Here is a 14363-nt window from a genome sequence, read left to right on the forward strand (position 1 = left end):
GTTTACTACAGTCTCTATGTGTAGTTGTTGGTTTAGTACAGTCTCTATGTGTAGTTGTTGGTTTAGTACAGTCTCTATGTGTAGTTGTTGGTTTACTACAGTCTCTATGTGTAGTTGTTGGTTTACTACAGTATCTATGTGTAGTTGTTGGTTTAGTACAGTCTCTATGTGTAGTTGTTGGTTTAGTACAGTCTCTATGTGTAGTTGTTGGTTTACTACAGTCTCTATGTGTAGTTGTTGGTTTAGTACAGTCTCTATGTGTAGTTGTTGGTTTAGTACAGTCTCTATGTGTAGTTGTTGGTTTAGTACCGTCTCTATGTGTAGTTGTTGGTTTAGTACAGTCTCTATGTGTAGTTGTTGGTTTAGTACAGTCTCTATGTGTAGTTGTTGGTTTACTACAGTCTCTATGTGTAGTTGTTGGTTTAGTACAGTCTCTATGTGTAGTTGTTGGTTTACTACAGTCTCTATGTGTAGTTGTTGGTTTAGTACAGTCTCTATGTGTAGTTGTTGGTTTAGTACAGTCTCTATGTGTAGTTGTTGGTTTACTACAGTCTCTATGTGTAGTTGTTGGTTTAGTACAGTCTCTATGTGTAGTTGTTGGTTTAGTACAGTCTCTATGTGTAGTTGTTGGTTTACTACAGTCTCTATGTGTAGTTGTTGGTTTACTACAGTCTCTATGTGTAGTTGTTGGTTTAGTACAGTCTCTATGTGTAGTTGTTGGTTTAGTACAGTCTCTATGTGTAGTTGTTGGTTTACTACAGTCTCTATGTGTAGTTGTTGGTTTACTACAGTCTCTATGTGTAGTTGTTGGTTTAGTACAGTCTCTATGTGTAGTTGTTGGTTTAGTACAGTCTCTATGTGTAGTTGTTGGTTTAGTACAGTCTCTATGTGTAGTTGTTGGTTTAGTACAGTCTCTATGTGTAGTTGTTGGTTTAGTACAGTCTCTATGTGTAGTTGTTGGTTTACTACAGTCTCTATGTGTAGTTGTTGGTTTACTACAGTCTCTATGTGTAGTTGTTGGTTTAGTACAGTCTCTATGTGTAGTTGTTGGTTTACTACAGTCTCTATGTGTAGTTGTTGGTTTACTACAGTCTCTATGTGTAGTTGTTGGTTTACTACAGTCTCTATGTGTAGTTGTTGGTTTAGTACAGTCTCTATGTGTAGTTGTTGGTTTACTACAGTCTCTATGTGTAGTTGTTGGTTTACTACAGTCTCTATGTGTAGTTGTTGGTTTACTACAGTCTCTATGTGTAGTTGTTGGTTTACTACAGTCTCTATGTGTAGTTGTTGGTTTACTACAGTCTCTATGTGTAGTTGTTGGTTTAGTACAGTCTCTATGTGTAGTTGTTGGTACAGTCTCTATGTGTAGTTGTTGGTGTAGTACAGTCTCTGTGTAGGCACATATTGCGTCATGATTGCAAGTGATTTCCAAATGTCCCCATATGGTTCCTGGTTTTAATATCCCTTCTAAAATGCCCTTCTAGCCAATCAGAAATTAGTATTCAACAATGCTGTGATAGAAATATATATGACTTCGATCAATTAGAGGGTCAATTAGATGATCAATTAGAGGGTCAATTAGAGGGTCAATTAGAGGGTCAATTAGAGGGTCAATTAGAGGGTCAATTAGAGGGTCAATTAGAGGGTCAATTAGATGCTCAATTCAGTTGGATGGTCCATAGGTTCCGTGCTTAATATGATCCAGAACTGCTCATAGGCTCATACACTGTGTTTCCTCATGGGACAGAGAACTGCTCATAGGCTCAGACACTGTGTTTCCTCATGGGACAGAGAACTGAGAAGCTTCTGGAGACCATCGACCAGTTGTATCTGGAGTTTGCCTTTCGTCTTGCTCTCAGTCTTTACAATGCGCTGACTTTTCTCTCTCTCTCTCTCTCTCTCTCTCTCTCTCTTTCTCTCTCTCTCTGTGTCTGAAACAGAGAACTGAGAAGCTTCTGGAGACCATAGACCAGTTGTATCTGGAGTTTGCCAAGCGAGCTGCTCCGTTCAACAACTGGATGGAGGGAGCCATGGAGGATCTGCAGGACACGTTCATAGTTCACACCATCGAGGAGATACAGGTTAGTACTGTAGAGGAGATACAGGTTAGTACTGTAGAGGAGATACAGGTTAGTACTGTAGAGGAGATACGGGTTAGTACCATCGAGGAGATACAGGTTAGTACCGTCGAGGAGATACAGGTTAGTACTGTAGAGGAGTTACAGGTTAGTACCGTCGAGGAGATACAGGTTAGTACTGTAGAGGAGATACAGGTTAGTACCGTAGAGGAGATACAGGTTAGTACCGTAGAGGAGATACAGGTTAGTACCATCGAGGAGATACAGGTTAGTACTGTAGAGGAGATACAGGTTAGTACTGTAGAGGAGATACAGGTTAGTACCATCGAGGAGATACAGGTTAGTACCATCGAGGAGATACAGGTTAGTACTGTAGAGGAGATACAGGTTAGTACTGTAGAGGAGATACGGGTTAGTACTGTAGAGGAGATACAGGTTAGTACTGTAGAGGAGATACAGGTTAGTACCGTAGAGGAGATACAGGTTAGTACCATCGAGGAGATACAGGTTAGTACCATCGAGGAGATACAGGTTAGTACTGTAGAGGAGATACAGGTTAGTACTGTAGAGGAGATACAGGTTAGTACCATCGAGGAGATACAGGTTAGTACTGTAGAGGAGATACAGGTTAGTATCGTAGAGGAGATACAGGTTAGTACTGTAGAGGAGATACAGGTTAGTACTGTAGAGGAGATACGGGTTAGTGTAGAGGAGATACAGGTTAGTACTGTAGAGGAGATACAGGTTAGTAGAGGAGATACAGGTTAGTACTGTAGAGGAGATACAGGTTAGTACTGTAGAGGAGATACAGGTTAGTACCATCGAGGAGATACAGGTTAGTACTGTAGAGGAGATACAGGTTAGTACTGTAGAGGAGATACAGGTTAGTACTGTAGAGGGGCACACACACCATAGAGGAGATACAGGTTAGTACTGTAGAGGAGATACAGGTTAGTACTGTAGAGGAGATACAGGTTAGTACTGTAGAGGGGATACAGGTTAGTACTGTAGAGGAGATACAGGTTAGTACCGTAGAGGAGATACAGGTTAGTACCATCGAGGAGATACAGGTTAGTACTGTAGAGGAGATACAGGTTAGTACTGTAGAGGAGATACAGGTTAGTACCATCGAGGAGATACAGGTTAGTACTGTAGAGGAGATACAGGTTAGTACTGTAGAGGAGATACAGGTTAGTACTGTAGAGGAGATACGGGTTAGTACTGTAGAGGAGATACAGGTTAGTACTGTAGAGGAGATACAGGTTAGTACCGTAGAGGAGATACAGGTTAGTACCATCGAGGAGATACAGGTTAGTACTGTAGAGGAGATACAGGTTAGTACTGTAGAGGAGATACGGGTTAGTACTGTAGAGGAGATACAGGTTAGTACTGTAGAGGAGATACAGGTTAGTACTGTAGAGGAGATACAGGTTAGTACTGTAGAGGAGATACAGGTTAGTACTGTAGAGGAGATACAGGTTAGTACTGTAGAGGAGATACAGGTTAGTACTGTAGAGGAGATACAGGTTAGTACTGTAGAGGAGATACAGGTTAGTACTGTAGAGGAGATACAGGTTAGTACCATCGAGGAGATACAGGTTAGTACTGTAGAGGAGATACGGGTTAGTACTGTAGAGGAGATACAGGTTAGTACTGTAGAGGAGATACAGGTTAGTACTGTAGAGGAGATACAGGTTAGTACTGTAGAGGAGATACAGGTTAGTACCATCGAGGAGATACAGGTTAGTACTGTAGAGGAGATACAGGTTAGTACTGTAGAGGGGCACACACACCATAGAGGAGATACAGGTTAGTACTGTAGAGGAGATACAGGTTAGTACTGTAGAGGAGATACAGGTTAGTACTGTAGAGGGGATACAGGTTAGTACTGTAGAGGGGATACAGGTTAGTACTGTAGAGGAGATACAGGTTAGTACCATCGAGGAGATACAGGTTAGTACTGTAGAGGAGATACAGGTTAGTACTGTAGAGGAGATACAGGTTAGTACCATCGAGGAGATACAGGTTAGTACTGTAGAGGAGATACAGGTTAGTACTGTAGAGGAGATACAGGTTAGTACCATCGAGGAGATACAGGTTAGTACTGTAGAGGAGATACAGGTTAGTACTGTAGAGGAGATACGGGTTAGTACTGTAGAGGAGATACAGGTTAGTACTGTAGAGGAGATACAGGTTAGTACCGTAGAGGAGATACAGGTTAGTACCATCGAGGAGATACAGGTTAGTACTGTAGAGGAGATACAGGTTAGTACTGTAGAGGAGATACAGGTTAGTACTGTAGAGGAGATACAGGTTAGTACTGTAGAGGAGATACAGGTTAGTACTGTAGAGGGGCACACACACCATAGAGGAGATACAGGTTAGTACTGTAGAGGAGATACAGGTTATACAGAGGAGATACAGGTTAGTACTGTAGAGGAGATACAGGTTAGTACTGTAGAGGGGCACACACACCATAGAGGAGATACAGGTTAGTACTGTAGAGGAGATACAGGTTAGTACTGTAGAGGAGATACAGGTTAGTACTGTAGAGGAGATACAGGTTAGTACCGTAGAGGAGATACAGGTTAGTACCATCGAGGAGATACAGGTTAGTACTGTAGAGGAGATACAGGTTAGTACTGTAGAGGAGATACAGGTTAGTACTGTAGAGGAGATACAGGTTAGTACTGTAGAGGAGATACAGGTTAGTACTGTAGAGGAGATACAGGTTAGTACTGTAGAGGGGCACACACACCATAGAGGAGATACAGGTTAGTACGGTAGAGGAGATACAGGTTAGTACTGTAGAGGAGATACAGGTTAGTACTGTAGAGGGGATACAGGTTAGTACTGTAGAGGGGATACAGGTTAGTACTGTAGAGGGGATACAGGTTAGTACTGTAGAGGAGATACAGGTTAGTACTGTAGAGGAGATACAGGTTAGTACTGTAGAGGAGATACAGGTTAGTACTGTAGAGGAGATACAGGTTAGTACTGTAGAGGAGATACAGGTTAGTACTGTAGAGGAGATACAGGTTAGCTACAGGTTAGTACCGAGGAGATACAGGTTAGTACCGTAGAGGAGATACAGGTTAGTACCGTAGAGGAGATACAGGTTAGTACCGTAGAGGAGATACAGGTTAGTACCGTAGAGGAGATACAGGTTAGTACCGTAGAGGAGATACAGGTTAGTACCGTAGAGGAGATACAGGTTAATACCGTAGAGGATAGCAGGTTAGTACCGTAGAGGAGATACAGGTTAGTACCGTAGAGGAGATACAGGTTAGTACCGTAGAGGAGATACAGGTTAGTACCGTAGAGGAGATACAGGTTAGTACCGTAGAGGAGATACAGGTTAGTACCGTAGAGGAGATACAGGTTAGTACTGTAGAGGGGCACACACACCGTAGAGGAGATACAGGTTAGTACCGTAGAGGAGATACAGGTTAGTACTGTAGAGGGGCACACACACCATAGAGGAGATACAGGTTAGTACTGTAGAGGGGCACACACACCATAGAGGAGATACAGGTTAGTACTGTAGAGGAGATACAGGTTAGTACTGTAGAGGAGATACAGGTTAGTACTGTAGAGGGGCACACACACACATATATATACACACACACACATAAACACACATACACACACATACACACACACACACAAGAGGATGGAGGGAGGAGATACAGGTTAGTACTGTAGAGGGGCACACACACACACACACACACACATATACACACAAACATAAGCGCACACACACACATAAACACACACACACATAAACACACACACACATAAACACATATATACACACACACATACACACACACACATAAACACAAACACACATAAACACATACACACACACACACACACACAGGCATGCAAAAATGAGCACTAACACACTCACACTGATAAGAGAATTTCCAATCCCAATGATAATACCAATCAATCAATAGCTCTGACCAATCCCCGAGGTTTGGAAGACCATGGGTATAATACCAATCAATCAATAGCTCTGACCAATCCCCGAGGTTTGGAAGACCATGGGTATAATACCAATCAATCAATAGCTCTGACCAATCCCCGAGGTTTGGAAGACCATGGGTATAATACCAATCAATCAATAGCTCTGACCAATCCCAGAGGTTTGGAAGACCATGGGTATAATACCAATCAATCAATAGCTCTGACCAATCCCAGAGGTTTGGAAGACCATGGGTATAATACCAATCAATCAATAGCTCTGACCAATCCCAGAGGTTTGGAAGGCCATGGGTATAATACCAATCAATCAATAGCTCTGACCAATCCCAGAGGTTTGGAAGGCCATGGGTATAATACCAATCAATCAATAGCTCTGACCAATCCCAGAGGTTTGGAAGACCATGGGTATAATACCAATCAATCAATAGCTCTGACCAATCCCAGAGGTTTGGAAGGCCATGGGTATAATACCAATCAATCAATAGCTCTGACCAATCCCAGAGGTTTGGAAGGCCATGGGTATAATACCAATCAATCAATAGCTCTGACCAATCCCAGAGGTTTGGAAGGCCATGGGTATAATAACAATAATGCAACAGGCTAGTACAGTTTATTCAGAGAACGTTCTGAAGTCAAGAATACAAAACAATAAATTTTATACTGACTTCTCACGCACACACACACGCACACGCACACACACACAAACACACGCACACACACACAAACATACGCCCACACATACACACAGCCATACGCACACACATACACACAAACATACACACAGCCATACGCACACACATACACACAGCCATACGCATACACACACACACACACAAACCGACGCACATACATACACACAAACATGTCCTGCTACACACACTGTCTGTCTCACTTCCCAGCCGACAGAGATAGTGACCATGTCCTGCTACACTGTCTGTCTCACTACCCAGCCGACAGAGATAGTGACCTTGTCCTGCTACACTGTCTGTCTCACTACCCAGCCGACAGAGATAGTGACCATGTCCTGCTACACTGTCTGTCTCACTACCCAGCCGACAGAGATAGTGACCTTGTCCTGCTACACTGTCTGTCTCACTACCCAGCCGACAGAGATAGTGACCTTGTCCTGCTACACTGTCTGTCTCACTACCCAGCCGACAGAGATAATGACCATGTCCTGCTACACACACTGTCTGTCTCACTACCCAGCCGACAGAGATAGTGACCATGTCCTGCTACACTGTCTGTCTCACTACCCAGCCGACAGAGATAGTGACCTTGTCCTGCTACACTGTCTGTCTCACTACCCAGCCGACAGAGATAGTGACCATGTCCTGCTACACTGTCTGTCTCACTACCCAGCCGACAGAGATAGTGACCTTGTCCTGCCACACTGTCTGTCTCACTACCCAGCCGACAGAGATAGTGACCATGTCCTGCTACACTGTCTGTCTCACTTCCCAGCCGACAGAGATAGTGACCTTGTCCTGCTACACTGTCTGTCTCACTACCCAGCCGACAGAGATAGTGACCATGTCCTGCTACACTGTCTGTCTCACTACCCAGCCGACAGAGATAGTGACCATGTCCTGCTACACTGTCTGTCTCACTACCCAGCCGACAGAGATAGTGACCATGTCCTGCTACACTGTCTGTCTCACTACCCAGCCGACAGAGATAGTGACCTTGTCCTTGAGACGTACTCCCCGTTCTCTCCCAAATCTCTAGTCAGGTCGGCACCGAGCTCAGGCAGTCTGTGTTTAAAATACCATAAAGGCATATTGTTTCACCCTGATTCTGACGAGGACTACACGTGTATTGATTATGATTTCATACATTCTAATCAATTCCATACAATGAATATGTTTCAGGGCGGAATAGTCTAATCAATTCCATACAATGAATATGTTTCAGGGCGGAATAGTCTAATCATTTCCATACAATGAATATGTTTCAGGGCGGAATAGTCTAATCATTTCCATACAATGAATATGTTTCAGGGCGGAATAGTCTAATCATTTCCATACAATGAATATGTTTCAGGGCGGAATAGTCTAATCATTTCCATACAATGAATATGTTTCAGGGGCGGAATAGTCTAATCATTTCCATACAATGAATATGTTTCAGGGCGGAATAGTCTAATCATTTCCATACAATGAAATGTTTATGTCTAATCATTTTTACAATGAATATGTTTCAGGCGGAATAGTCTAATCATTTCCATACAATGAATATGTTTCAGGGCGGAATAGTCTAATCAATTCCATACAATGAATATGTTTCAGGGCGGAATAGTCTAATCAATTCCATACAATGAATATGTTTCAGGGCGGAATAGTCTAATCATTTCCATACAATGAATATGTTTCAGGGCGGAATAGTCTAATCATTTCCATACAATGAATATGTTTCAGGGCGGAATAGTCTAATCATTTCCATACAATGAATATGTTTCAGGGCGGAATAGTCTAATCATTTCCATACAATGAATATGTTTCAGGGCGGAATAGTCTAATCAATTCCATACAATGAATATGTTTCAGGGCGGAATAGTCTAATCAATTCCATACAATGAATATGTTTCAGGGCGGAATAGTCTAATCAATTCCATACAATGAATATGTTTCGGAATAGTCTAATCATTTCCATACAATGAATATGTTTCAGGGCGGAATAGTCTAATCATTTCCATACAATGAATATGTTTCAGGGCGGAATAGTCTAATCATTTCCATACAATGAATATGTTTCAGGGCGGAATAGTCTAATCAATTCCATACAATGAATATGTTTCAGGCGGAATAGTCTAATCATTCCATACAATGAATATGTTTCAGGGCGGAATAGTCTAATCATTTCCACAATGAATATGTTTACAATAGTCTAATCATTTCCATACAATGTTTCAGGGCGGAATAGTCTAATCATTCCATACAATGAATATGTTTCTAATCAATTCCATACAATGAATATGTTTCAGGGCGGAATAGTCTAATCATTTCCATACAATGAATATGTTTCAGGGCGGAATAGTCTAATCATTTCCATACAATGAATATGTTTCAGGGCGGAATAGTCTAATCATTTCCATACAATGAATATGTTTCAGGCGGAATAGTCTAAGTCATCAATTCCATACAATGAATATGTTTCAGGGCGGAATAGTCTAATCATTTCCATACAATGAATATGTTTCAGGGCGGAATAGTCTAATCAATTTCCATACAATGAATATGTTTCAGGGCGGAATAGTCTAATCATTTCCATACAATGAATATGTTTCAGGGGCGGAATAGTCTAATCATTTCCATACAATGAATATGTTTCAGGGCGGAATAGTCTAATCATTTCCATACAATGAATATGTTTCAGGGCGGAATAGTCTAATCATTTCCATACAATGAATATGTTTCAGTCTAATCAATTCCATACAATGAATATGTTTCAGGCGGAATAGTCTAATCATTTCTATATCATTTCCATACAATGAATATGTTTCAGGGCGGAATAGTCTAATCATTTCCATACAATGAATATGTTTCAGGGCGGAATAGTCTAATCATTCCATACAATGAATATGTTTCAGGAATAGTCTAATCATTTCCGGAATAGTCTAATCATTTCCATACAATGAATATATGTTTACAATGAATATGGGCGGAATAGTCTAATCATTTCCATACAATGAATATGTTTCAGGGGCGGAATAGTCTAATCATTTCCATACAATGAATATGTTTCAGGGCGGAATAGTCTAATCAATTCCATACAATGAATATGTTTCAGGGCGGAATAGTCTAATCATTTCCATACAATGAATATGTTTCAGGGCGGAATAGTCTAATCATTTCCATACAATGAATATGTTTCAGGGCGGAATAGTCTAATCATTTCCATACAATGAATATGTTTCAGGGCGGAATAGTCTAATCATTTCCATACAATGAATATGTTTCAGGGCGGAATAGTCTAATCAATTCCATACAATGAATATGTTTCAGGGCGGAATAGTCTAATCATTTCCATACAATGAATATGAGAGTCTAATCATTTCCATACAATGAATATGTTTCAGGGCGGAATAGTCTAATCAATTCCATACAATGAATATGTTTCAGGGCGGAATAGTCTAATCATTCAATTGACAGATAATTCTCACCTATCATATATTTATTATTAATATAATATTATTAATATTATTATTTATGACATTTGATTGTGTGCGTGCGTCTTCGTCCGTTCCCAGGGTCTGAGTACGGCCCACGAGCAGTTTAAAGCCACTCTCCCTGATGCGGATAAGGAACGCGGTGCCATCCTGGGCATCCACAATGAGATCGCCACGATAGTGGCCACCTATCATGTGAACATGGCTGGCACCAACCCTTACACCACCATCAACCCTCAGGACATCAACGCCAAGTGGGACAAGGTATGGGACAGGGTGTGGGGCAAGGTGAGGGACAGGGTGTGGGACAGGCAACACGAACAGGAGATCAACACCATGTGTATAGGACAGGGTGTGGGACAGGGTGTGGGACAAGGTGTGGGACAGGGTGTCTCTCCCCCCACCACCCCAGGTGAGACACCCCTCTAGGACTCTAACCCCTGTCTCTCCCCCCACCACCCCAGGTGAGACACCCCTCTAGGACTCTAACCCCTGTCTCTCCCCCCACCACCCCAGATGAGACACCCCTCTATGACTCTAACCCCTGTCTCTCCCCCCACCACCCCAGATGAGACACCCCTCTAACCCCTGTCTCTCCCCCACCACCCCAGATGAGACACCCCTCTATGACTCTAACCCCTGTCTCTCCCCCACCACCCCAGATGAGACACCCCTCTAGGACTCTAACCCCTGTCTCTCCCCACCACCCCAGATGAGACACCCCTCTAACCCCTGTCTCTCCCCCCACCACCCCAGATGAGACACCCTCTATGACTCTAACCCCTGTCTCTCCCCCCACCACCCCAGATGAGACACCCCTCTATGACTCTAACCCCTGTCTCTCCCCACCACCCCAGATGAGACACCCCTCTAACCCCTGTCTCTCCCCCACCACCCCAGATGAGACACCCCTCTAGGACTCTAACCCCTGTCTCTCCCCACCACCCCAGATGAGACACCCCTCTAACCCCTGTCTCTCCCCCACCACCCCAGATGAGACACCCCTCTATGACTCTAACCCCTGTCTCTCCCCCACCACCCCAGGTGAGACACCCCTCTATGACTCTAACCCCTGTCTCTCCCCCACCACCCCAGGTGAGACACCCCTCTATGACTCTAACCCCTGTCTCTCCCCCACCACCCCAGATGAGACACCCCTCTATGACTCTAACCCCTGTCTCCCCCACCACCCCAGATGAGACACCCCTCTAACCCCTGTCTCTCCCCCACCACCCCAGATGAGACACCCCTCTATGACTCTAACCCCTGTCTCTCCCCCCACCACCCCAGATGAGACACCCCTCTATGACTCTAACCCCTGTCTCTCCCCCACCACCCCAGATGAGACACCCCATCCTATGACTCTAACCCCTGTCTCTCCCCCACCACCCCAGATGAGACACCCCTCTATGACTCTAACCCCTGTCTCTCCCCCACCACCCCAGATGAGACACCCCTCTAACCCCTGTCTCTCCCTCACCACCCCAGATGAGACACCCCTCTATGACTCTAACCCCTGTCTCCCCCACCACCCCAGATGAGACACCCCTCTAACCCCTGTCTCTCCCCCCACCACCCCAGATGAGACACCCCTCTAGGACTCTAACCCCTGTCTCTCCCCCACCACCCCAGATGAGACACCCCTCTATGACTCTAACCCCTGTCTCTCCCCACCACCCCAGATGAGACACCCCTCTATAACTCTAACCCCTGTCTCTCCCCCCACCACCCCAGATGAGACACCCCTCTATAACTCTAACCCCTGTCTCTCCCCCACCACCCCAGATGAGACACCCCTCTATGACTCTAACCCCTGTCTCTCCCCCACCACCCCAGATGAGACACCCCTCTAGGACTCTAACCCCTGTCTCTCCCCCACCACCCCAGATGAGACACCCCTCTAACCCCTGTCTCTCCCCCACCACCCCAGATGAGACACCCCTCTATGACTCTAACCCCTGTCTCCCCCACCACCCCAGATGAGACACCCCTCTAACCCCTGTCTCTCCCCCACCACCCCAGATGAGACACCCCTCTATGACTCTAACCCCTGTCTCCCCCACCACCCCAGATGAGACACCCCTCTAACCCCTGTCTCTCCCCCACCACCCCAGATGAGACACCCTCTATGACTCTAACCCCTGTCTCTCCCCCACCACCCCAGATGAGACACCCCTCTATAACTCTAACCCCTGTCTCTCCCCCACCACCCCAGATGAGACACCCCTCTATAACTCTAACCCCTGTCTCTCCCCACCACCCCAGATGAGACACCCCTCTATGACTCTAACCCCTGTCTCTCCCCCACCACCCCAGATGAGACACCCCTCTAACCCCTGTCTCTCCCCCACCACCCCAGATGAGACACCCCTCTATGACTCTAACCCCTGTCTCCCCCACCACCCCAGATGAGACACCCCTCTAACCCCTGTCTCTCCCCCACCACCCCAGATGAGACACCCCTCTATGACTCTAACCCCTGTCTCTCCCCACCACCCCAGATGAGACACCCCTCTATAACTCTAACCCCTGTCTCTCCCCCACCACCCCAGATGAGACACCCCTCTATAACTCTAACCCCTGTCTCTCCCCACCACCCCAGATGAGACACCCCTCTATGACTCTAACCCCTGTCTCTCCCCCACCACCCCAGATGAGACACCCCTCTATGACTCTAACCCCTGTCTCTCCCCCACCACCCCAGGTGAGACACCCCTCTATGACTCTAACCCCTGTCTCTCCCCCACCACCCCAGATGAGACACCCCTCTAACCCCTGTCTCTCCCCACCACCCCAGATGAGACACCCCTCTATGACTCTAACCCCTGTCTCTCCCCCACCACCCCAGATGAGACACCCCTCTAACCCCTGTCTCTCCCCCACCACCCCAGATGAGACACCCCTCTAACCCCTGTCTCTCCCCCACCACCCCAGGTGAGACACCCCTCTAACCCCTGTCTCTCCCCCACCACCCCAGATGAGACACCCCTCTATGACTCTAACCCCTGTCTCTCCCCCACCACCCCAGATGAGACACCCCTCTAACCCCGGTCTCTCCCCCACCACCCCAGGTGAGACACCCCTCTAGGACTCTAACCCCTGTCTCTCCCCCACCACCCCAGATGAGACACCCCTCTAACCCCGGTCTCTCCCCCACCACCCCAGGTGAGACACCCCTCTATGACTCTAACCCCTGTCTCTCCCCCACCACCCCAGATGAGACACCCCTCTAACCCCGGTCTCTCCCCCACCACCCCAGGTGAGACACCCCTCTAGGACTCTAACCCCTGTCTCTCCCCCACCACCCCAGGTGAGACACCCCTCTATAACTCTAACCCCTGTCTCTCCCCCACCACCCCAGATGAGACACCCCTCTAACCCCTGTCTCTCCCCCCACCACCCCAGATGAGACACCCCTCTAACCCCTGTCTCTCCCCCACCACCCCAGATGAGACACCCTCTATGACTCTAACCCCTGTCTCTCCCCCCACCACCCCAGATGAGACACCCCTCTATGACTCTAACCCCTGTCTCTCCCCCACCACCCCAGGTGAGACACCCCTCTATGACTCTAACCCCTGTCTCTCCCCCACCACCCCAGATGAGACACCCCTCTAACCCCTGTCTCTCCCCCACCACCCCAGATGAGACACCCCTCTATGACTCTAACCCCTGTCTCTCGCCCCCCCCACCACCCCAGATGAGACACCCCTCTAACCCCTGTCTCTCCCCCACCACCCCAGATGAGACACCCCTCTAACCCCTGTCTCTCCCCCACCACCCCAGGTGAGACACCCCTCTAACCCCTGTCTCTCCCCCACCACCCCAGATGAGACACCCCTCTATGACTCTAACCCCTGTCTCTCCCCCCACCACCCCAGATGAGACACCCCTCTAACCCCGGTCTCTCCCCCACCACCCCAGGTGAGACACCCCTCTAGGACTCTAACCCCTGTCTCTCCCCCACCACCCCAGATGAGACACCCCTCTAACCCCGGTCTCTCCCCCACCACCCCAGGTGAGACACCCCTCTATGACTCTAACCCCTGTCTCTCCCCCACCACCCCAGATGAGACACCCCTCTAACCCCGGTCTCTCCCCACCACCCCAGGTGAGACACCCCTCTA

At 46.6% G+C, this 14363-nt stretch overlaps 1 protein-coding gene across 4 annotated transcripts in view; it reads left to right on the forward strand.

Moving 5' to 3' along the window:
• Positions 1 to 14363, forward strand: part of LOC115127375 (alpha-actinin-1) — a 239408-nt gene that overhangs the window by 192350 nt on the left and 32695 nt on the right. For all 4 annotated transcript variants that reach the window (XM_065025923.1, XM_065025921.1, XM_065025922.1 and 1 more), the window contains 2 exons: positions 1941 to 2081; positions 10318 to 10500. In XM_065025923.1, coding sequence (XP_064881995.1) covers positions 1941 to 2081; positions 10318 to 10500 — 324 coding nt within the window. The remainder of the gene's footprint in view (positions 1 to 1940; positions 2082 to 10317; positions 10501 to 14363) is intronic.

The sequence above is a fragment of the Oncorhynchus nerka genome, linkage group LG12, assembly GCF_034236695.1.
Source record: "Oncorhynchus nerka isolate Pitt River linkage group LG12, Oner_Uvic_2.0, whole genome shotgun sequence".
Lineage (NCBI taxonomy): Eukaryota > Metazoa > Chordata > Actinopteri > Salmoniformes > Salmonidae > Oncorhynchus > Oncorhynchus nerka.